General features: G+C 43.8%; 1 protein-coding gene across 15 annotated transcripts in view; it reads left to right on the top strand.

The window, feature by feature from the left end:
- Positions 1 to 25,077, top strand: part of SYNE2 (spectrin repeat containing nuclear envelope protein 2) — a 321,249-nt gene that overhangs the window by 281,770 nt on the left and 14,402 nt on the right. For 12 of the 15 annotated variants that reach the window (XM_072762565.1, XM_072762566.1, XM_072762568.1 and 9 more), the window contains 6 exons: positions 235 to 401; positions 15,418 to 15,580; positions 22,050 to 22,237; positions 22,751 to 22,901; positions 23,251 to 23,433; positions 24,888 to 25,025. In XM_072762565.1, the coding sequence (XP_072618666.1) occupies positions 235 to 401; positions 15,418 to 15,580; positions 22,050 to 22,237; positions 22,751 to 22,901; positions 23,251 to 23,433; positions 24,888 to 25,025 (990 nt within the window). Of the gene's footprint in view, positions 1 to 234; positions 402 to 8,433; positions 8,754 to 15,417; positions 15,581 to 22,049; positions 22,238 to 22,750; positions 22,902 to 23,250; positions 23,434 to 24,887; positions 25,026 to 25,077 lie in introns of those variants that run through there. The other 3 variants (XM_072762578.1, XM_026000538.2, XM_072762580.1) reach the window with 3 other exon arrangements.

The following is a 25,077-nucleotide window of genomic DNA, read 5'->3' on the forward strand; positions in this document are numbered from 1 at the left end:
CTTACTTAAAAAAAAAAAAAAAAAAGGGTAACTACTGCCTTACATATTAGGCATGTGTGCCAAGTGGGCATTGTTTGACTTTTTAGCTATTCACTGAAGAGTTGCATTAACAGGTATGAGAAATTTTTGATATATATATTTTTTAATTTCAAGAGGCAGCTGTATGCTTGTGACTTGGTGAAGAAATGAATTTTCAGAAGTAACTGAGACTTTATGTTTTGGTGCCTTTGCCAGGACTGCATGGAAGAAATAAACTTGTTTAGTGAAAACAAGTTACAATTAAAACAGATGGGTGACCAGTTGATCAAGGCCAGCAACAAAACAAGAGCAGCTGAGATCGAGGACAAGCTGAGCAAAGTCAATGACCGCTGGCAGCATCTTTTTGATGTCATTGGATCAAGGTGAGAAATGCTTACTAGTTATTCTGATTATCCAGGTATAGTGGTTACTTCACATGTCTAGACAATGAGATCAGTCTTCCTCAAAGGCAGTGCAGCAGTTTTATAAGCTTGGAGAGAAAGGCAAAATTTGGTAAAAATGAGTAGAAATTCTTATTTCAACATTTTAGGAAGATTATATTTTAGTATATCCCACTTTAATATTTTTTTCTTTAGCTTAAAATTTCATACAAAGTTAGGTTTAAAATGAGAGCTGGATGTTTAATTTGAGAAGAGATCCTCGAGGAGGTATTATTTAGAAATTTTAACTCTACTTTAGGATTTGCATATCCCCCAGATAAAATCATGCCTGCCTGTTCCTTCTTGTATGTGGCAAATCCAAGTAGGTCAGGAACACGGGCTTGATTTCTAGATGCTGGTCTGCAGGTCCCTGGCTGCCCCCACTGCAGGGGTTTGGCACTTTCAAGGCAGGGGTCCTCCACAAGTGTGTGCTCAGCATGCCAGGCCCCACTGGGCATCTGGTCCTAAGATGTGAACTTAGGAGGCATGTCTGTGGCCACAAATCAAAGCTAAATTCTCTAGTGCAACCTTATCAGAAGTAAGACAGGTAATTTTATCTCCCCTTATGAATTAATGAAGATGATGCCACCAAAAGCTTTTAAGTGTCTTTTGTCTTGAGATTCTCTCTCCAAAGACAGACCCTGACCAAAGTGTTTTTCACGTGCAACCTGTCTTACAAAAAAATGGTCACTCAGGTCCAGGACCGCTCATGCAGCTTCATATTTACACTGGTTAAGGAAGTCACATAACAGTGCTTAGATGTTTTGAACACACATACAAAGCAAAATATATAAAGAGAACCTGTCAGGAGAATGAAGAATTAGTGAGTAATGAAAATAAGATAGTCTTAATAATTTGGCATTTATTTCCTTGACCTCTTTGTTACTGTAAACCATAAGTGAACCTGATTCAATCAGCAGGGGCACCAGGCTAAGTGTTATGAGAAATTACAGACAGGAAGTAAGATGAGTGAGTTATGTTAATGGGAGCAGCTGTAAAGCCAAGTGGTTTGAGAGCTCAGAGCTCATCTTCCTGGAGTGGGGGTGGGGATTAGGAAGAGCCTTATGGAAGAGGGTTGTTACCAGATGGTCCTGAGTGAGAGGTTGCGATCCTTGAATGTTACTGGTGGCAGATAGATGTATGTTTATGTGAACAAAAAGATACAGAAATGGGGTGCCTAGGTGGCTCTGTCGGTTAAGCATCTGCCTTTGGCTCAGGTCATGATCTCAGGGTCCTGGGATAGATCTCTCTGCTCTGCGGAGAGTCTGCTTCTCACTCTGCCCCTTGCCCTGCTCACTCATGCTCTCTCTCTCTCTTTCTTTCTCTCTCTCTCTCAAATAAGTAAAAAAATTTTTTTAAAAAAAGGTACAGAGCTAGAGCAGCATGGAAGTCGTTCAGGAAAGGACAAGAAGCTCCATTGATTCAGATATAGGAGATGAAGCTAGGGAGGTAGGTTGGGGCTGAGGCTTAGAAGACCTTTAGTCTGGCCTCATAAATAAAGTCTGAATCATTCATGGTTCTTTAGCAGTTGAAGGCCTGCTAAAGACAAATATTAGGGTGATTTGGCTGGCAGCATAGCAAGGCTGAATTCAACTTTATACCAGTTGAAAAAACTCTGTAGAAATCCATGACAGTAAGCCAAATAAGGATCAAGAGCACAGGTTTTGAGCATGTCCTGACTCTCCCACCTACTTATGGTAGAAACTTAAGTAGTATCTAACCTTTCAAAGTTTGTTTCCAAATCTGCTAAAAGCACCTAACAGCATTGCTTACATTAGAAGCTGATGTGAGGATGAATGGTGCGTGTCTCACATGCAGCACAGGACCAGCACGTAGGAGCCAGCATTTACTGAGTGGCTATTCTCACTGTTTTCCCCTATTAAGACTCTAAGACAAAGTTCCATGTTTGTTAAATGGGAGAAGATTCCCTTGATTGTGTCTAATACTGAGCAGTCTTTCCTCCATGAGACTAGCATCTATTCCTATCTTATTTCCAGTGTTTAGAGGGGCACCTGGGTGGCTCAGTGGTTGAGCGTCTGCCTTCGGCTCAGGTTATGATCCCGGGGTCCTGGGATCCAGTCCCACATCAGTCTCTCTGCAGGGAGCCTGCTTCTCCCTCTGCTTATGTCTGTGCCTTTCTCTCTGGCTCTCTCATGAATAAATAAATAAAATCTTAAGGAGAAGGAAAAAAAAAAAAAAACAGTGCCTCAGATACTTGTTGAAAATGAACATTCCAGTGCCTAAGAATGTGATCGTTTCTGTTGGGTAAATTGTGTCTAGTACATCTTTGTTGACATTGACTTTATGTCCTAAGTCTTCTTGGGCACCTGGCACTAATCGAGGGTATGATGACATCAGACCTGTTTATGGATCATTCAGGAGCAAGGTCTACATTACTCTTCCTGAAGACTAGAGTGACAGTATTCTTAATCGTTCATGCTTTGGTTATATAACTTTGGAGTTTAATAGGCTGTTTGCTTTCTTGCCTTCTCTCTGGCTGCCTGTCTTCATGCAATTCCTTGGTGAGAAAGAGATAAAACAGCAAGTGAAATTTCATTAGTCTTCTTAGAAGGAGCAATTGGCAAAGTAAGTTGAAATAATAGCAAATATATTGGCTTCCAGCTGTTCCTTGACCATGTGGTTTTTATGTATCATTTAACTTAATCTCCATTATATTTCTGAAAGGTAGATACCATTATCTCATTTTATAGGTAAGGAGACTGAGACACGGAAGTAACTTGCCCACAGTTACATAGCCAGCACGTGAGGCAACCAAGATTTCCACTCATAATTGTGTTCCCTTAATGAGTAGAACATAATGAGAGCCTAATCCCTTCAAAACTGAAGGACTGGGAATGGAGTAATTTCTCTTATCTTAAAGCAAAGACCAGGTGAGACAAATGGCTGAGAGCCTAAGTTGAGTTTGCTCTTCAGGTGAATTTGTGGGTTGAGGCAGCAAGCTGGGACCTGTCATAAATCAGCCTTGTATAGAATTAGTTCCTTGTTTGATCTCTGACACTGATTTCGTGCTGGGTCTCACACAAAGGCATCATTGGGGAAGGGGGTTGGGGGCACAGGCTGCAGAATTTAGATTTGAGCAGCGCCAAGCAGAACCTGTAGTCCTGTAGGACGTACTAATGGCCTCATTTGCTCAGAATTCTGGGCACCATTTAACCTTTTCCATACTGCTCACAGTATTCTGGTGCTTCAGCCCTATAGCAGGGGCAATATTTCATCAGTAAGATTTGGAGAGGGACCCTACATAGGTACCCAGCCTCACAACTTCAAGATTTTAAATATATGCAGTTAACTTCAAAGTTTAAAATGGTGTTTATAAGTCAGTGACCTTGGGACTCCTGGGTGGCTCAGCGATTGAGCGTCTGCCTTTGGCTCAGGGCCTGATCCCAGATTCCCAGGATCGAGTCCCACATCAGGCTCCTTCCATAGAGCCTGCTTCTCCTCCCTCTGTCTGTGTCTCTGCCTCTCTTTCTGTGTCTCTCACAAATAAATAAATAAAATCTTTAAAAAAAAAAAAAAAGTCTATGACCTTGGTAAGTCAGGTTTAATTCACTGAAAAAACAAATGGTTTTTTAAGGCCTGTTGTTTTGGGTATGTTCTCAGCAAAATGGAGGTAAATTTCAAAAGACTTGGTAAAACATTGAGATGAGGTTACCTAAAAACATTAAATTTCTGACCATTCAAGTAGCAGGCTTCCTTATGGGATAGATAGGGGAGGAAGGAAACGAGTGTTGTTTGTTTTGGAAGTGCCAGGTTCCTTGTGTAAATCATTTCATTCTTGCAACAGTCCTGCAAGGTCAGTATCCTTCATTTTACCGAGAGGCACATACAGGTCAGAGACGGCTAATAATTGGCCCAAAGGGTGGAAATAAAAACCAAGGTCTGTCTATGCTGCACTATGCATCAAAAGAGCACTTGGCCTCTTTGAACCTGGCTTTTAAAGGTAGCTTATTGGAATTTTTCTAATATGGTAGAACCCCATGTGGAATTTACTGTCTAGAGCAATGGTTCTCAAACCTAAATGTGCATCGGAATTCCTAGAGGCCTCATGAAAATGTGGTTGCTGGACCCTACCCTTAGAGCTTCTGATTCCATAGGTCTGGGGTGGGGCCAAGAATGAGCATTTCCAACAAGTGCCTGGGTATTGTCAGTGGTGCTGACAATAGGGAACGAAGAGCTAGAGTGAGCACAGGGTGCGGTGACACAACGCTGCACCGAGTCAGGAACCCTGGACCTGCCACCTACTAGAAAGAGCCCTGTGACCTCTGTGAGCCTCAGTCTCCTTGTTTATAAACTATGCATTAGACTATGAATGAGAAAGCAGAGGACAGCTGTGGGTCCGTACATACCTGTGCACCACAAACTGCTGGCACAGTTACTGTGGCCATATGACCACAGAGGAGGAGAAAGCAAGCTCACACCCAAGCCACTGTTGTTTCTCTATTTGTGAAGTGTTCTTCAGCTTCCATAAAATCACTGAAGTGGAGAACCTGAAGGATACATCTCCCGAAATAACCAACTCATCAGAGGAAGGTGCAGGGGAGGCCTAAGTGTCCCAATGCTAATTTCCTCATATAAGGTTGCATAGGCCCTGGTGTAGACCTCAGAATTCACAGAACTGGTTCTCCATTCAGGCTGCTGCAGAGCTTTGAGCAATCCTTGTGGGCCCTTGGGCAGCTTTTCTTATATTTGTGATATCTAAACTCTGATACAACATGCTTTTTACTTCATTCAACAGAAAGGCCTTTTGGTTTTGTTTTTAAGATTTTATTTATTTTAGGGATAGAGGTAGAGAAAGAAAGAGAGTGCAAGTGGAGGGAGGAGCACAGGGAGAGGGACAAGTGGACTTTGCGCTGAGCACGGAGCTCGACACAGGGCTGGATCTCATGACCCTGAGATCATGACCTGAGCCAAAATCAAGAGTCAGATGCCCAACTGACTGAGCCACCCAGGCACCCCCAGAAAGGCCATTTAAAGCACTGTATATTTTTTGATGAATGTATGATTATTCTAGAACCCAATCTGATTTGATGACAAGAGATATTAATTATATACTACCATACTTATTTGACATATTAAATAAAGGTTTAACTTTTTTTAAAATTGTAGCTATTGGGGGTATCAGGCCTGGCTCAGTGAGTAGAGCATGTAGCTCTTGATATTGGGGTTATAAGTTCACATCCCACATTGGGAGCAGAGATTACTTTAAAAAATCTTTAAAGGGGGATACCTGGGTAGCTCAGCAGTTTAGCGCCTGCCTTCAGCTCAGGGCATGATCCTGGAGTTCTGGGATCAAGTCCCACCTCGGGCTCCCTGCATGGAGCCTGCTTCTCCCTCTGCCTGTGTCTCTGCCTCTCTTTCTGTGTGTGTCTCTCATGAATAAGTAAATAAAATATTTTAAAAAAATATTTTAAAGGGATGCCTGGGTGGCTCAGGCCAACTCTTGTTTTTGAGTTAGGTCATGATCTCAGGGTTGTGGGATCGAGCCCCCCATATCAAGCTCTATGTTCATCACAGATTCTGCTTGTCCCTCTCCTTCTGCTCCTTCCCTCACTTGTGTTCACCTGCACGCACTCTCTCTCTCAAATAAATAAATAAAATCTCTTTTATTTAAATCTTTTTTTTTTAATTTTGCTTAAAATAATTATAGCTATTAGCTCCTCCTTCCTCATGTTTTCTTAGATAATATCTCTGAAAATAGACCCAGCAAAATGTGAATGTAGGAGAGACGACTAAATTACAGAAGTTTTTGGAACTACCAGCATGTGCAATCCTGTTTTGGAGGCAGCCAGGCTATCTATTACTGGGAACACTTTGGGCACAGGGTGTTAAGTGAGAGGAAAGATGCCACATTGACTTGCTTCAGCCAGCACAGACCAAAGCTCTGAAAAAAGGATCCTGCCACCTACCTGCCCCCCCTCCCCCGCCCCGGTACCCTCCCACCCAGCATCTTGCTCTTGGTGGGACTCATGTCAGAGGAATACTCAGTCTGACACTTCTTACCCTGTCTTACTTAGATTTCAGAAACCCAATAATTGAACTCCCTTAAAAATCCACCTACTTTTGTTTCTCAGAACTCCCTCCCCATTCCGTTAAAGCCTCTGCTTCGTCCTATGAAGCAGGAGCCCTGTGGCCATAAGTCAGTCTGTGTTTTTGGTAAGTCACTCTGGCTGGTTGTAGAGCCTCTTCAGAGACATGGGGACACAGGGCCAAGGGGAGAGGAGGCTCTTTTTGAAGATTCTTTCTAGCAGTATGTATGAATGATCTGGTGAAAGCTGTCAGTGCCTAAAACAGATAGGACAGCTAAGTGGAAAGACATACCCCAGAACGTTTACATTAGTTATCTGTTGGTGTTGGCATCATCAGTGATTTTAATTTTCTTTTTGCTTATCTGTATTTTCTGGTGTTCATTACAGGAAAAGGAACATGGTTGTCATCAATGTTTTTACCTTTCTCCTTCATTTCTCTTGATGGTAGCGTCATTAACAGATTTGGCACCCTTAAGCCCGTGTTTGAAGGAGGGACTTGCTCAGACATGCTCCCATATGATCCCTCTCTGTTTAGACTAGATAGTTCTCCCACTAACAGAAGGATCGAGTCCATGAAAAGAAACTTTTTAACTAAGCATAATTTTCACATTTCACCTACCAATGTGAAAATCCCACCGGTTGTATAATTGTAGCAATTAAAATGTTGTCATTTAAACTCAGCAGTTATTACCATGGCAACTGTGTGTTGGGATTGTTTTTCCATCCCTTGCAGAATGGGCAGGGAGATGTGTGCCTTTTTAAATTGATAAAGTTTTTCATTGCTCTCTTTTTATCTGTATTTTCTCAAGGTTATTTTGGAAGACCAAACAATGGTGCTAGTCATAGAGTTGGCTTGCTGTGGCCTGATCCAGTAGGACTAGGAGGATTTAGAGATTTTAGCGCAGGGAGAGCCAGATATAAGGTCAGCCTCCCCGCTTCCGTTTTCCTTCCCATCAGCTTGATCATTCCACCTCTGGAGCATGGGGCTGCTGCTCCTAGGCCCTGCAGAAATGCTTTCCTGGGGGTTAGGAGGTTTCCTCAAGGAGACTGCAGTCATCAGTGCGTTCAGGGGGTTGGTGGCTTCTGGCAGCACCAGCAGGTCCAGTGTACTGGGCTTTGGGGGATCACATTTAGCAGGTCCCAGGGACAGCTAAGCATGTGAACACAAGTTAGATGTTGCATTTAGGGAGAACGGTTTCCAAATCTGCAGGCCTGATTTCACTGGTCTAGAATGTACTCTCTGTCCTTCAAGGTGGGAATGTAATAATTACTAAGTGTTGGGCTTTAGGGACCCATGAGAAATGATTGATATCATCCAGTCTTAAAATAAGGCTGAGAGGGAGCCCAAAAGGGGCTGGCCTCAAACCATGGGTGCTCTAGTAATCAGCCACTTGGGATCCCCTAGAGAAACCGAGGTTAGGGAGATGGAGGAATTTTTAGAGATGTTATGGTAAGCCCTGGGAGGAGCTGACAAGGAAAATTGCAAAATTTCTTCCTCTGCAAAGTCTTGAACTCCATTTGGACTATAAGATCAAATTTTTTTTTGCAAAAAGCAGAGGAACAGACTCAGAAGAACTCTCCTTACCTAAATGAGGATGCACGGGGCTAAAAAGGGCAGAAACCCCACCTGAGGAAGCTATTCTTATTGAACTGGGAGCTGCAGGAGGGGAAGGGGCTGCTTCCAATTTCACCATTTTTTTTTTTCAAACCTGAAACAGAAATTTGATTTGAAGAGGACAGAAATCCTCCTTTCTGTGCCCCATATCTGTTTCTTCCCTCGGTTTACAGCACTTCATAAATAAACCATCGCCAAGATAACACTGTGACTTTCTTCCCCCAGCTTTGCAATCCTGTAGCGTCAGAACAAAGACTGTGTGTGTGTGTGTGTGTGTGTGTGTGTGTGAGTGTGTGCGCGCGCGCGTGTGTGCGTGCGTGTGCGCAAGAGAGAGAGAGAGAGAGGAAGGAGCTGGAGATATTTGTTTATTGGAAGAGAGAAAACGGAGATTAAAGCAGGCAGTGAGCGGGGAGCAGGGGAGCAGGTCGGCTCCTTCCTGGGGGCGCTGCTCCGTGGCCCAGCGGCGGCCGCCAGGAGGATGCTGCGCCCGGGGATGGGGATGGGGATGCGGATGGGGATGGGGATGGAGCGGCCCGCCGCCGGGGGAGGGGCTGCCCGGGCCCGGGAGGTGGAGGTGCCGCCCGGAACCTGGAGCTGCCGCTAACCCCGAGGAATGGTTTATGCTCCTCCACAGTAAGTGCCCCTCCAGCCCGCAGCTCAGCATATGGCCGAGGGGCTGCTGCTGGCCCTGTGTGTCTCGCTCCGCCTGCCTCCCTCGTTTTGGTTACAATAGGAGTGACCCAGGAGATGTGGCTGTGGAGTGTGTGTGTGTGTGCATGTGTGTGCGCGCGTGTGCTCAGCCATGGGGGCGGGGGATGGGTGCTCTCTCCCAGTGTCAGCTCCCGGTGGTGTCTGCAGTCAGCCTTTGACAAGCAGGGGAGAGGGGGGATGACGCTGTGCGGGGAAAATGGAAGTCCTCCTGTGACAGAAGTGCTTCAAAGAGGCGATCAGCTCAAGTGTCTTGTAGTGTCCATGCCTCCAAATCAGGGCTTCAAGATTTTGGAGTAATTAATGATCTTACGATAAAGCTGTTCAGTCGTTTAACAAAGATGCGGTTGTACAGAATCTGTACAATGTTTTTAGCAAGTGACAGCTGCCCCACAGGCTTCAGTATCTGTTTGTTTCAGCACGAATTCAGATACTTCGACCATCTCAGTTTTCCCTAATATTTTTTTTTAAGTTATGCTGTCTACGTTGGCATGGGATTTTTTAAAAATTTATGGTGACCTGGGGTCCTCATATTTTAACTGTAGACTCTCTAGCATGTAGAGAATAGGAGCGAAATGTAAATTATTCCATAGAAATGGAGGCTACCAAATTCATCACACATTGTAAGACTTAGATCTGATACATAGATTGATATTAACTGGACTTGATTTTGTTTGGGAGGTAGAGCAGGATTCATAAGATAGATTCATAAGATAGATTCTGATCTATCACTATTAAAATAAAACCTTATTCACCTTATTTTCTGTGTTTCTACCCATAATCCCTGCAAAAGATCCTCTAATTTGTAGCTATTCTTAGCCAAAATTCTTATTTTTGTTTGGTTTCCTATAAAATGTTTTAGTTCTATCCAAGTCTTCCACTGATCCACACAGGTGAAAAACTTCCCCTTTGCACCTAAAAATGTTGTTTTTCCAATCCTCAGAATTGGAATTCAACTCAGGAAGTCACACTTATTTTTTTTCCTGGAGAAATAGGACTTACTGAAATATATGTATGAGCAATGTTGTTGAGTGCACCTGGGTAAAATATGGGCAAGTGCAGAGATGGGGAGCTACATAAACAAATTGCCTCGGTGGTTGATGTAATGCAATATTGCGGTTGCTTCCATGTGCCAGCAGGCTGGATGCTGAATGGGTTTCCTTGTCTCCCAACATTAACTCAAGATTTAAATTTTTCCAGGAGCGATATTAACAAGGCCTAACATGGGGGTTGGTTGCCTGGGTTGGCAAATGACACATACTTCCTGACCTGGGAAAGGTGATAATTAGATTACAGTATCTGTACAGAATAGAGCAATACAAACAGCACAGTATATCTGATGGTTCCTAGAGTAAGTTGTGATTGTCTGAAAAAAAATTTTTAAATCACCATGCAGTTTTGGATATTATGCCTTCTGTCAGAGTTTGGGACCTAGAGGTTAGTTAAATCCTGATTAGATGAATCTTTTGTAGCTTCTTCTGGCAACCTTTTCTTTTCTTTTCCTCCTACCTTCCCTTCCTCTTTAATTTGCCCTAAGTGTATGTGTAATTTGTGTGCTTGTTTGTCAGTATTTCACTTGCTCTCTATGGAACCCCAAGGTAAATAGGAGCGTATATGGCTTGTAATGTGGCAGCAGATTGTTTTGTGACAAAATGGCTCTGGCTTTACCTCTTTCCTCTAATATATAACATAGCCATGTCTTTTATAAAAAAGACAAGTTTGAAGATATAAGTGAACATCATTTACTCATTCAAAAGATGCTTATTGAGCACCTCTAAATTGTGTTATAATGTCAAAATTTGATCTAAATTAGATCATGAGCTCTGTGGGAATAAGACCTATTTTTTAGTTATCTCTTGAATCTTGGGAATCTGTAGAGGATCCAAGACCAAGCACATGTTAAATGCATATTGAAAGAAATTATGGAGGGGCAAATGTGGGTCCCCAAAGTATAGCACTTGGTGGATGGGCTTCTACCTCCAAGTGTATCCTGGAGCCACAAGTCTAGACTTCTGATCGTGTTCCCTAACAGCAACAAAAACTGTCCTGTGCCTGATATTCCTGATATTAGCTAACGTGCTAATGTGTGCATATTCGCGTGTGCAGGTTTAGATGAGTAGCCATGAAGAAAGGGCTTAAGAACAGCAGCTCCGAACCAGAGTGTCCAGGTTGGAATCCTGCCTCTGCCATTTAATGATCATGTGACTGGAGCAGGTTATTTAATCACTGTGCTACAGTTAACCTCATCTCTCAAGTGGAGGTGCTAACAGTACTGATCTCATAGCATTGCTGGGAGGATTAAATGAGTGGCTAACATATAAAGCACCATGGGCCTGGCACAGATAAATGTCAGCATGTTCTATAGTTGTTTCATATAGTAATAAAGTTTGTGAATTAGAAAGCATACCCAATGTGGACATTTAAAAAGAAAGGCATAACAGTAGAAAGTCTAACATTTTATTCCCATACTCCACTGGATTGTCGTAAGCGCTCCATTTTGGACACCACTGGCCTGGAATAGCATAGTCCTGGGGAAGCCAAGTAAATTATTCCTCCACCTGCTCCATACTCCCTCCCTCAGCTTATTGTACACTACACCCTGGGATTAACAGGATTCATGATCACTGCATCTCTGTGTTTGCACCCAGGTTCTGTTGTCTCTTGTTAGCTTCTGTCATTTAAAAAAATTTAAGAGGCATTTTGGCCCTTTCTTTTTAAAATAGACTGGGATTCTTAGGTTGGAGTAGGGTCAGGTACCTGATAGAGGGGGAGGTGGAGAGCTATGTAGGGGCCACTGAACTCGAGCGCTTCTCCCCATTTCTAGGAAGCTCTCAGGGCTGGGCTACTTCTCCTGTCAGAGCCTTCTAGAAGGGCAGCCTCTTGCTAACTCCATGGAAGATGCCTTGTCCCATAGGGCCTGGGGTTCCCAGCTCCTGTGGCATTGTCTAGTGTGTTCTTTCTGGTCCCTAGGCAGTCAGGGTGACAAGATATTGGGGTGAGGAAGGTGTACCTGTAGAACCACAGGAACAAAGGCAGGATGTAGGTTTCAACTACATCTAGGCCTGGCTCCAGATTCTGTTACTTCCTTTTTGATAAATCATCTTGTGGCTTTGAAGGGAACTCCTTGTGGTATTTGCAGTAAGATTGTAATGTGGAAAAACTTACCACCATGAAAATCATCTCCATCATGGTTTTTGGACATTTATCTCTGTTAGGCACTATGCCAAATACATTTCATGTGTTTACATCTCATTCAACCATCTCAGCCACCCAAGGAAGGAAGGGATAACTACTGCTTTTCCAATGACCTTAAATAGAGTCAGAATTCAAACCTAGGCCCTGACTGCAAAGACTGTGCTCTTTACTATCAGACTCCATGGCCTCCTCCTCAGCCTGCCCACCTCATGGCAGAGCTGAGAATAAATATTTATGAAAAGACTTTGGTAAGGTTCAATGCCTTATGAATGAGGTGTTATTGTAGCATCATAGAATTCCAGTTGGCAGTAATAAGAGCTAGTATTATACTGAGTACTTACTCGACACCAAAGACTTCACATACATCCTTTTGTTTCCATCTCAAAAGTACCTGTAAGATGGACAATTTTGCAGGTAACAAGGAAACTGGAAATCAGGAAAGTTAGGCTCCTTGCAGGGGTACAGAGCTCATCAATGGTGCAATGGAACTTAGAGTCAGGTCTGTTCACTCCAGAACTCTGGCCTTATTTTCACCCAGGTATTACCATCTCCCTGAAGCTTGAGGGATCTCAGAAGCCTAACTAAAGCTGAGGATAAAGTAAAGTAAAAGGAAGTAACAGCTGAAGTAAAAGGATTTTTCCCTAAATCATAAAACTAGCTGCTGATAGAGCTGCAGCTAAAAGTCAGTCTCCGGGGTTGACTTGGTTGATGGTAGGATGGAAAAAATAAAAAAGAAGTAAAGATTAAAAACTAAAACACACACAATTCTGTGGTCTACTTAAATAATAGCATGTAGTGGAAGTGCTTGTACACATTTATTCATACAAAAAATGTTTGTCAATACCTCTGCCCACCAGGCGGAGTGGGAGGTGCTGTGCACGCAGAGGTAGCAAGCCCTGTGCACCCTGACTAGTGCAGACATGGTCATGATGGGTGCACGGTAAATGAGCAATGAGATACAACACAGGGCAGGAGGCCCCAGGTTCTGCGGAAGCATGTGGGCAAGGGGCCCCCCAGTGTCTTTGGTGAGCAGTGGTAGAAGCTCCAAGAGATGGGAAGGGGAGCCACTTTGCAGAGTGCTGGGATGGAGGCAGAGAGGCCACTGAACATTGATGACCTGAAAAGGTCAAGGTGCTTAACTGGTATGTTGGGGTAGGATGACAATCATGATAGCATTTGAGCATAAATGTATCAGACTTAACATCTAGAATATGCATGTTGGCCACAGAACCACAGCTGGCTGGGTAAGGGGTTGGCAAGGAGGGTGGTAGGGAGCTGTTCACAGGCAGTCCAGGAAGAGATATCAGTAGCGGGGAATGTAGCGTGTTTCTGGCAAGTTGCAACCAGTGCCTCACCTTCTTTCTAGTGCTGCAGGATGGAGTTCTGACAGCATCTTGTAACATGAGAATCCATAGGTGGGAACTTTGCATTGTAGCTATTACTTCAAGTCTCTGGGATTCACAAAGATTACCACAGATAAGTGCTCCTGGGTGACTCAGTCAGTTAAGCATCCAACCCTTGGTTTCAGCTCAGGTCATGATCTCATGAGTCGTGAGATAGAGCCCTGTCTGTGTTGGGCTCCATGCTCAGCAGGGAGTCTGCTTGAAGATTCTTTCCCTCTGCCCCTCCCCCCACTCACATGCTCTCTCATTTTCTCACACTCCCTCTCTCTAAAATAAATAAATAAATCTTAAAAAAAAAAAAAAAAAAACACAGATTACCAGAACAAGCCCTCACTCACTTTAAGACTTCCATGAAAGCAGTTTATAGAAGGATCTTTTTTTCAGGATCTACGTAAAAATTATTTTCCCAGCAGCTGTGTCATTTCCCCTTGACAGTATGTTGATACGCCAGTGAGTTCACCAAATATACTGATGCAGTGTATGTTCATTCAAGTCTGCCCCATACTGAGTAGGAGGCAGATGATTTAGGACTATGTTTGTAGGTTATATTTGCCCTATTTCTCATCACACTCCCTGCTCCCCTTTTGGCTGATACAGCAGCCCTATAATGGGCTGATTGTATGTGTAAGGTTCCTTCAACCCCTTAGACTGGCCATGGTGGGCTTTATTTTTTTTTTTTTTTAATTTTTATTTATTTATGATAGTCACAGGGAGAGAGAGAGAGAGGCAGAGACACAGGCAGAGGGAGAAGGCAGGCTCCATGCACCGGGAACCTGATGTGGGATTCGATCCGGGGTCTCCAGGATCCCGCCCTGGGCCAAAGGCCGGCGCCAAACCGCTGCGCCACCCAGGGATCCCCATGGTGGGCTCATGTTTTGTGCTTGCTCAAGAGGAAGATCCCATGAGAAGCAGCATAAGCCAGATAACACCAAATGAGCCAGGCATGTTAACATCTTTAAACCATCAGGGAAAGTCCCTGGCTGCTGCAATCTCGAGTATAGCCAAGAAAGAAACTGGACAGAAATCCAGTTAGTTTATTAAATAAGTGTGGTTATGTGTTTTTTTTTGTTTTTTTTTAAAGATTTGATTTATTTACTTGAAAGAAAGTGAGAGAGAGAAGCATGAGCAGGGAGCCCAATGCAGAGCTCAATCCCAGGACCCTGGGACCATGACCTGAGCCAAAGGCAGATGCTTAACCAAGTGAGCCACCCAGGTGCCCCTTATATTTTTTAAAGATTTTATTTATTTTAGACAGTGTGCACACAAGCCGGGGGCGGCGGGGGTGGGGAGGAGCAGAGGCAGAGAATCTCAAGCAGACTCCACAGTGAAGGCAGAGCCTGACAGAAGGTTCAGTCCCACAACCAGGATCAAGACCTCAGACAAAACCAAAAGTTGGACCCCCAATCAACTGAGCCACCCAGACAACCTTAATATCATTTTTAGAGGGAAGTGTAGGTGCAAGAGGGTGAAGAAGTGGGAGAGGGAGAAAATCTTAAGCAGGTTCCACACTCGGCTCGGATCCCAATATGGAGCTCGGGACCAACCCTGAGCTCCACAACCCTGAGATCATGACCTGAGCCAAAAATCAAGAGTCAGACACTTAACTGATTGAGCTACCCAGGTGTCCCAAGGGTGCTTATTTTAACCTAGAGAGAATAAGATAGCATCTCTTTCCTCTGGAGCCTTAGAAAGATATACTGGGTCTGAGGGGATCCCACTCTGGGAAGGATAGGACTTCATATTTGCATGAGTGGATTAATTCTTAGTCCATTTGAAAATCAGCCAGACCAGCAATTTTGTAAAGTGTCACATATTCTGTGAAAACTCCCTATCTGTGATGTGAGAGCTGTTCCTGCTATAAAATCATTAACAAACGTAAGTTGCTTTTTACCTTTATGACACCTTTGTTAGCACATTCTTGTCACCACTAAGCGTTGGGCTTTTTTTTTTTTTTTTTTTTTTACCTCTTTTTCTCCTGCAAATATGTTTAGGGTGAAGAAGCTGAAGGAGACCTTTGCTTTTATTCAGCAGTTAGACAAAAACATGAGCAACCTTCGTACCTGGTTGGCTCGAATCGAGTCAGAGCTTTCTAAGCCCGTCGTCTATGACGTCTGTGACGATCAAGAGATCCAGAAGAGGCTTGCTGAGCAGCAGGTGAGGAAAGAAGCTTTTATAAGACTATAGGTGCCTATGATCTCTTCAAACTCAAACCTTTAAAAAAAAAAAAAAAACTCAAACCTTCCCCGCATTGGCTCTGTCTTTTAGCATATTCACATTTCACTATATTGGTTTTTTTTCCAAAGAAAACTGACCACCTGTCTGTGTGCTTGTATGTGTGAGACTCCATCTCTTGTTTGCCCATCTTCCACCACATTCACACACCTCTTTGTGAAATACTTTGAATAATGTTTGAGAGATAGCTCTTAGTCTTAGTGGTAAATAAGGTGTTTTGCTTAGTTATTTTTTTTAACTTGGATCTTTGTTTTGTTAATATGGTTTTAGAAGGCAATGAATTGAAAGAAAAGTAAATTTTCTAACCAAGGAAAGTTTTCATTGGACAACAGATCATCTGATAGAGCTCCCCCCCACCAAAAAAAAAAACAAGATATAATAAGAAAGATGCTTAGGCCAGTAGCTTAGGAAGCCCTCTTGCAGTATTCTGTGCATTTCTCTCATTAGTTTAGGCACTCTCTGAGCCGACCCTGGAAACTATACAGTGTGAAACCACTGAGTCCTGCCAGTGTCATTATCACATTAATCTGGTGGGTGCTCGTTGATGTCACCGACTAATTAAATCCACTTTCCTGCCCTCCCATCAGCTTATATTCACATGTTCATTCTCCTATACAGTGCCCGAAACTTGTCTTTATTTTTAAAATTAAGTTTATAGTAGCCTTTCGGTAGCTTTTGTTTACCTTCATGGGTTTTTTCTTAGACCTATGAGCAGATTCTGTTTTGACCATATAAGCAGTATTGTTGTCATCAGGTTCTCAGACTTGTTTCTGTTTTCACGTTAACTTCCAAACTCTTGGTGTTTGCTGTCTGTCAGCACACCAGGAAGATTCACCCACATGTAACAGCTGCTCGTAGAAAAAGAATTGGGTGCTGGAACTTTCTCACAGATTCAAGGGCAAGAGGTAATGATAAATTAATGACAAATTCCCCTGAGTTCAAGTTAATGCTTTTAATGGTAATAAGTGATATCTCATGCTACCATAAAATAAGGCCAAGTATTTGATACTCCTCTTGACTTTGATCTTTATTCAATCTATTACTATTATAGTTTGTAAAGGATGCCTATTCTCTGACTTTCAACTTAATATGATTTAGTGATGCTATGAAGTAAAAATACTGGCTTGGGCACTTAGCCTAAATTTGGTAGAGGCCAATAATGTGTGTTAACATTTTATAAAACTGAGGTGTGCCAAAACATCATTAAATTGCAGAATGTGTATTCCCCAAAGGGTACAGTTTGGAGTAGCTGCCATCCTCTTGGCCTTGTTTTGGTCCTGTATTGAAGTGGCCCATAATTTTGCTCTGGTTGATTTGAAGCTTCCCTCTTCATAGTACTCAGAATCACTGTCATGGAATTCTTATCTTGTCATAATCCAAAGCAAATTAAGGAGTTGGCATTCAGGAATATCATTACTGTAAAGAAGTTAGATGTTCTATGAGTTTTCTATGATTGCTTTAACAAATTACTGCAAATTTAGCAACGTAACTCAAATTTATTATCTCACTGGAGTTCCGGAGGTCAGAAATTTGGCCAGGATGCTGCCCATATTGCTTGGCTCATGGCCATTTCCTCCATGTGCAGAGCCAGCAACATTGCATCTGTCTGTGCTTTTCTGTCATGGTCCCTTCTCCCTTTGACTCATCTATGCCCCTCTGCCACTTTTTTTTTTTTTAAGATTTAAAAAATCTTAAATTTAAAAAAAAAATAAAAATAAATAAAAATAAAAAATAAAAAAATCTTAAATTTTTTTTAAATAAAGTAAAAGTCTTTTTTTTTTACTTTTTAATTTTTTTAAAGATTTTATTTATTTATTCATGAGAGACACAGAGAGAGAGAGAGGGAGAGAGAGGCAGAGAAACAGGCAGAGGGAGAAGCAGGCTCCCTGCAGGGAGCCCAACGTGGGACTCTATCCGGCGGCACTCCGGGATCACGCCCTGGGCCGAAAGCAGGTGCTCAACTGCTGAGCCACCCAGGCATCCCAAGATTTTACTTTATTTTAGAGAGAGAGAGTGCAAGCAGAGCAAGGGGCAAAGGAAGAGGGGAAGAGAAAATCTCAAGCAGACTCAGCAGAGCCCAACTCAGGGCTTGATCCTAGGACCCCAAGACCATGACCTGAGCCAAAACCAAGAGTCAGACACTTAACCGACTGAGCCACCCACGTGCCTCCCCACCACTTTTAAGGACCCCTGGGATCACACTGGGCCCACCAGGATAATCCAAGATGTTAAAATCATCAGCTGATTGGCAACTTTAATTCTCTGTTGGGATGTACCCCATAGTATTCACAGGTTCTGGGGACAAGGACATGGACATCTTTGGGTGGCCAATATTCTGCCTACCATGGATGTGCTGAGGAAACTTTCAGTATTTTTGTATTAAATTTTTTTTTATACCAGGACCAGACCTTAAAGCCTCCATCAAAACCACAAAAAACAAATGTGTCACACAAAAGAAATATGTATGGGCCATTTAAAAAACAAAACAAAACAAAACCAACTTACTTGTGTTTCCATCACTAGTTAAATATGATACGTTACATGATTGTTTACAGAAATAAGGCCTAAAAGCCTAGGATCATCTAGTAGTGCCTTCTGCAAAAGCCCCCAGTCCCCAAAAGTGATAGGAACCATGCTTCCCAGATCCTCATTATGTTCCTGGGAGCCCCTGAGGGAAGAACTCAAACCTTATCAGAGTCCTTTTTGTTTCTCTTATGTAGAAATCCTTATGTAGTAAGGGTTATATTGTTATTTTTGTGGCATATATCATCTTCAAAATGCAAAGGAAATGGTAACAGCCTTTTAACACTTTTAAACCATGAACCACTTGCATTCAATCTTTGTGTGGGTGCCATATGGTGATGTGGGGCAAGAGTGCTCTTAGTTACCCTCATCCTATAATTACCAGTAACCCCCTTCCCAGCAGGTCAGCTCAGCTTCATGCCAGTCTCCATAAACCAAGACCGATCTGGAGCCACCTTCTGCCCCTTCCCACCCTGGGCCCACCCCATGTAATTTCCGGCCCCCCCTTAACCTAGCTTTCTTCTTTTCTCCCTTTATCTTATTTTTCTGCTTCCTTTTGTATTCTCCTCTTTCCTGGTTGAGTTCTCCCCAGCTTCTCCCATTGTAGATCCTCCTCATCATCATTCCCCCCACCTCACACCCCAACACAGTTCTTTCCCAGCTTCAGAGCTCTTTGTCACCTGCTCAGGAACAGAAATACAAAACAAACGGGAGCCCATTTCCAGAACTATTGGTAAAAGTCTTTTACATTGTTTTATGTTGTTTATTAAGTCCCATTCTTCAAATTGCACTTGAACAGTTCTTGAAATCTAATTATTGTGTGTGTTCCTGCCTCAATGAGAACTAGGGGTGAGATGGTTTCAGTTCATAAAATGTCACTCATTTAGCACTTAAATGGTTTGCATTTTTATTTTTTATTTTATTTTTTGGTTTGCATTTTTATTTTATTTATTTTTTTATTTTTTATTTTTAAAGATTTATTTATTGATTGATGATAGATAGAGAGAGAGGGACAGAGACACAGAGGAGGGAGAAGCAGGCTCCATGCCGGGAGCCCGATGCGGGACTCGATCCCGGGACTCCAAGATCGCGCCCTGGGCCAAAGGCAGGCGCTAAACTGCTGAGCCACCCAGGGATCCCATGGTTTGCATTTTTAAATGTGGTTCACTACTTTATATTTTGCAAAGTAACCAATGCATACTTCAAAATCAGTAGGTCATTCTGCAGTACTTTTAAAGTTTGTTTTGGAAATTTTGAAAATTTTAAATTTTTATTAAACCAAAATGTTGATGATCTTTCATAAATTATCATAGAGCTCATTTTAAAAATATATTTTATTTATTTATTTGAGAGACACAGAGAGAGTGTGAGAGAGAGAACATGAGTGGGGTGAGGGCAGAGGGAGAAGCAGACTCTGGCTGAGCAGGGAGCCCAAATCAAGACTTGATCCCAGAACTCCAGGATCATGACCTGAGCTGAAGGCAGACGTTCAACTGACTGAGCCACCCAGGCTCCCACAGAGCTCATTTCTTGTTCCCATTCACTCTATGTATTAATCAGTTGTCTACAGCCATTTTGTTCAATATAAGCTGAATAAATAAGGTAGAGAAACTGCAATGAGTCTATTAAAATCTGCAGCATTCACATTTATCCTTAGACTAGACTTTTTAGTACTTTCAACCAGATCCTACCCAACCCAACCAAGTGAGGTCAGGAGCAGGTACCATTTTTCAGTTAAAATTGTCACTGTTATTTAGCACCAATGTTAGGATTCCTTATTTACTTTAATAAAGTCAAAAGAGACATTTATCAATGCCAGTAAATTTTAGCAAAGCTCATGACAATTCCATGAGCCAACAAGAATTCTTAAAGCTTGAATTCCATTTGAACCTAGTAATTATAGGGGCACCTGGGTGGCTCAGTCAGTAAGCATCTTGACTTCAGCTCAGGTCATTATCCTGGGTCCTGGATCAAACCCCACATCAGGCTCCCTGTTCAAGGGAGTCTGCTTCTCCCTGCTCGTACTCTCTCTCGAGTAAGTAAGTAAAATCTTTAAGAAAAAGAAAAAAAACCCTTAGTAATTATAAAACTGATGTTTGCATAGACCCCAGGAAGACTTCTACCATTTTTCCTGGCCTGCAGAGCTTAAAAAATGTCACCGCACCCATGTATCTTCACAGGACACACAGGGTGACAAACTAAACACATTTTTTTCCTTTTTTTTAAAAAAAGTTTATTTTTTAGTAATTTCTACACCCAACACAGGATATGAACTCACAGTCTGAAGACCAATAGTCACATGCTCCTCCAAGCTAGCCACCTCTAGAAAATACATTTTCTTACTACAACTTTGTGGTACTTGTTTGTAATCAGTTAGGATCCTATTAAAAACTGCTTGAGTTCTTTTGGTTTCTTTTTTTTTTTTTTTTTTTTTTTTTAAGAATTTATTCATGAGAGACACAAAGAGTCAGAGACATAGGCAGAGGGAGAACCAGTCTCCGTGTGGGGAGCCTAATGCAGGACTCGATCCTAGGACCCCGGGATCATGCCCTGAGTGGAAGGCAGACGCTCAACCACTGAGCCACCCAGGCATCCCAAAAAAAGCTGCTTGATTTTAAATGCCATTTGAGTATTAACATTTTATTCTTTCATACTCACCTGGACAGAGAATGATCATAATTGTACATTTATCAGAAGAAAAGTAAGAAAATGTTAGTCTTATCTAATAATAGTCATTTCCCAAATTATTAAATATTAAAGTGACCTGGAGGGGATCCCTGGGTGGCGCAGCGGTTTGGCGCCTGCCTTTGGCCCAGGGCGCGATCCTGGAGACCCAGGATCGAATCCCACATCAGGCTCCCGGTACATGGAGCCTGCTTCTCCCTCTGCCTATGTCTTTGCCTCTCTCTCTCTCTCTCTCTCTCTCTCTCTCTCTCTCTCTCTCTCATAAATAAAAAAAAAATGAAGTGACCTGGAGTGAACTTCATGTTGCGTTTCTACAGACAGTGGCAAAACAAAGAGGCTCCTCATCTCTCCCTCCTCTGACCCTCCTGTGGTGTGCAGAAGAAATATGCGCTAAGTGATACCTGAAAATGCCATGTTTATTGTTAAACAAGTTTTTAGTTTTCCCCATAACCATGCATTGTCTCCTCATGAATGCTCTTTTTCCTGAATCTGGAAGCATTACTGTCACCATCATAGGACAAGACTCCAGAGAGACCATGCCCCCTTGGTTGGACTCCATCAGTTGGGGAAGTGGGGTCTCTATTCCTAAACTCTTCCTTTGGGCCCATGGAGCCCTAGAATGGGTTCATGGAGAGGCTGTGGACAGTGTGCTGCTGCATGCATGATTTGAGGTGTGCATGAAGATGGCACAAAGGTATCAGTAGCTTTAAGAATTCTGTGACCCTTAAAAGGTTAAGAGTTTTCCTGAAGTTTTAGGTCCTGCTGAAGAGACTCTTAAGGAAGACCTCCCAGAAGCGATGTCTGAATGGGAGACCCTTGCATTCAGGTGGTATGGAGTGGGTCCCACACCTCCCCTGAGTATGGGAGCAGTGGGCTCTCAGGAGAGGATGCTCCTGCCTTCCCACCCCTTCTAGGCAGTTCGACAAACAAGTCCCAGTTGTTGCCAGTGTTTAAGTTTGTGTCAGGTGCTACAGCACAAGGTTGCACAGAGGTGAGAGAGACACAGTCATTGTTGCTGATCCTGAGGTGGATATGCCCCTGGACCACAAGAAAGGTGGGCATGGAGATAGATCCTCCGGTGCCAGTCATCCCCCCCCCCCCGCCCCCACATCACCACCACCACTACCATCACCACCACCACCACCTCTACCTCAAAGTGCTCCTTACTCTATTACAACTGTAGGACCTGCAGCGAGACATCGAACAACACAGTGCGGGAGTGGAGTCTGTGTTTAACATCTGTGATGTCCTCCTGCATGACTCCGATGCCTGTGCCAATGAGACTGAATGCGACTCCATTCAGCAGACCACCAGAAGCTTGGACCGACGCTGGAGGAATATCTGTGCCATGTCAATGGAACGACGAATGAAGTAAGAATTGAGTGGCCCCTAGATGTTGTACACACAGTCAGCCACATCTCTGTACCAGGAACTGTGTGCTCTATTCACTTCACTTAAGGCTATGGGCAGAGAAGCCTCAGTAGGTGTAACCATGCTCATGAAATGAATTATTCAAGAAAAATATAATTGGGGTAAGAGCTATCCCCAACAGTTCTGTGTCTTGAGGTATAACCATGGCCAGCCACTGTGCTTCTGTGTCCCTAGTCACAAAGAAGTAGAGGAAAGCCCTGTCTCCCACCAGTTAACCCATATGAAGCAGGAACTTTGAGGGACGGTTTCAGGAGGAAGGTATTCTGATCAAGAAGGGGATATTCTGGTTATTTCATAGAAGGAGGGGTATCAGGGCCCTCCTCCCCACCCCACCCCCAGCAAACACTGCCAGTGCAAGGGTTGTTGGGAGTGAGACTAGTCAAGAGAGGGAAAAAAGAGGAAAGCTCACAGTTGAAATGGATGGCTTATATTGAGATGCTTACCTCCTGTCAGAATTGAGGAGACATGGCGCCTGTGGCAGAAATTTCTAGATGATTACTCCCGTTTTGAGGACTGGCTCAAGTCAGCGGAGAGGACAGCAGCCTACCCGAATTCCTCGGAGGTGTTGTATACAAATGCCAAAGAAGAGCTGAAGAGGTTTGAGGTAAAGCCCCCTCTAGCCCGGTGTTCCTGATAACCAAGCCTCTAGGTGGGCTCCAAGGCAGTTCAAATGGCTTCCTCTTGGTGGCTGGCTTTCCCCACCCTGGCCGGGGACGCCCAGTCTGCCACCTGCCAGCAGCTGCCCAGACGGCTTTGCCAGACAAGACCGAGTCATGCCCAGCGGCATGCAGTGAACTCGAGAGCCTGTCCTTTAGCATCAGAGCAGGCGAGGTGGGCTCTGTTGCCATTTTGGCCCGGGGATCAAGCTCTCGAAGCAGGCCGCCCGCGGCCGGGGAGGGGGCACGCCGGCCTTGGCCCTGACGCCCTCCTGTGTGCTCCCCTGTGCGCCGCAGGCCTTCCAGCGGCAGATCCACGAGAGGCTCACGCAGCTGGAGCTCATCAACAAGCAGTACCGGCGGCTGGCCCGGGAGAACCGCACCGACACGGCCAGCAAGCTGAAGCACATGGTGCACGAGGGCAACCAGCGCTGGGACAACCTCCAGAAGCGGGTCACGGCTGTCCTGCGGAGACTCAGAGTAACCTTCTCTCCGTCACCCGCCTTACCCGTAGGCCGTCAGGGAGAAGCGATAGGCGATAGCAGGCTTGTAGCAAAGCAATGGGTAGATTTCAGTTCAGGCCTAAGGTATCTTAACGTTCTTCCAGCCGGCCTTCCCTTTGGTCTAAGCCAAAGCTGCCAGTGTTCATGGTTTGTTTTGCTTTGTTTTGTGTTTTTTAAGAGGTCGTTTGCCCAAGAATAGGCTTGTTAGGCAGGGCCTGTGGTACTGAGCACATCTTTTTCCGACGTCTATAAACCCTAAAAGTTTCCACGTTGGCTCACAGACTGTCCAGAGTCTAGCCCACTGCCATCTCCAGGTCAGGCACAGGGGCCTCCAAGCCTGGAACGAGGCCCACCTTGCCCATCTGCCTGTTTTTGTGTGTCCCGCTGGTTCTTGCCGTAAGAGATGTAGACAGAGCCCCCTCTGCATTGTGGAGCTTGGAGACCATGATTATTCTCCAAATTTCAGAGCACGTTGACTTAACCTTAAAGGCTGGTTTGATTTTTGAATATAGACATTCACCTAAGATTTCCGTAATGCAGGAGACATGATATGTTAACCTTTGTAGGTCTAGGTGTAAACTGACAGGACCAGGGTGGTTTGTGACTGCAGGAAGTAATTTCAATCCCTGCTTCTGTCCTCAGGGCAGAACACTCTTGAAATCCTTCTAAGATGATGAGAATCTGAACTTATTTATGTATTTATTTGTTTGTTTATTTATTTATTTATTTTTTGACCCCTGAGGGAAAAAATGGGCTAGCTTTTCAGACAACTGAAAAGACAGCTGCATTAATTTCTTGATCTGCTGATTAAACTATGACCAGGGTAGACCTTCATTTGGCACTGAACACTGTTTGTCTGAGAATCAGCTGCCCATCTGTGAGGTGGTAACCCAAGAGACATCCTTAATTGGAGGCGATAAATCTAGGACTTCTTTCTTGGAGGGAGCACATTCAGGATTAGTTCACGGAAGGCAAATGGGGCATTAGGCCAGGCTTCACCCTGAGATCAGTACTTTTCCATCTTGAAACTGAATCTTTTGGTCAAGCAACAGCTTCCACAGAAGGCTAACAAGGTAAAAACACCCCAAGGTGCCTGGCCAGGACTTTGAGGGGGTTCCTCAAAGGGCAGGTTGGGGAATCACTGACTTAGAGAATTATAGAATTTTAAATGCTGAAAGGACCTGTGGCATCATAGTCAACATCCCACACCCTGACTTGCTAGTGAAGACACGAAGACTCAGAGAAGTTGGGGGGGTGGCTTGTTTGTTATCACACAGCCAGGACCAGGAGCCAGGCTCCTGACCCCACACTGACTGCCCAATGCCCTGTGGGCCTCCTGGGGTACCCTTTCCTCTCGGTCAGAAATAACATTGCTGTCTACCTGAACTGTCTTGTGCCATCAAAACAAACATATTTTCCACCCTTTCGCAGCATTTCACCAACCAAAGGGAAGAATTCGAGGGGACCAGGGAGAGCATTCTGGTGTGGCTCACAGAGATGGACCTGCAGCTGACCAACGTGGAGCACTTCTCAGAGAGTGATGCTGATGACAAGATGCGCCAGCTGAACGTAAGGCCTTTTTCATTGGCTCCTCTCAGAAGAATGCACCTTTGCCCAGGAG

The sequence above is a fragment of the Vulpes vulpes genome, chromosome 6, assembly GCF_048418805.1.
Source record: "Vulpes vulpes isolate BD-2025 chromosome 6, VulVul3, whole genome shotgun sequence".
Classification (NCBI taxonomy): Eukaryota; Metazoa; Chordata; class Mammalia; order Carnivora; family Canidae; genus Vulpes; species Vulpes vulpes.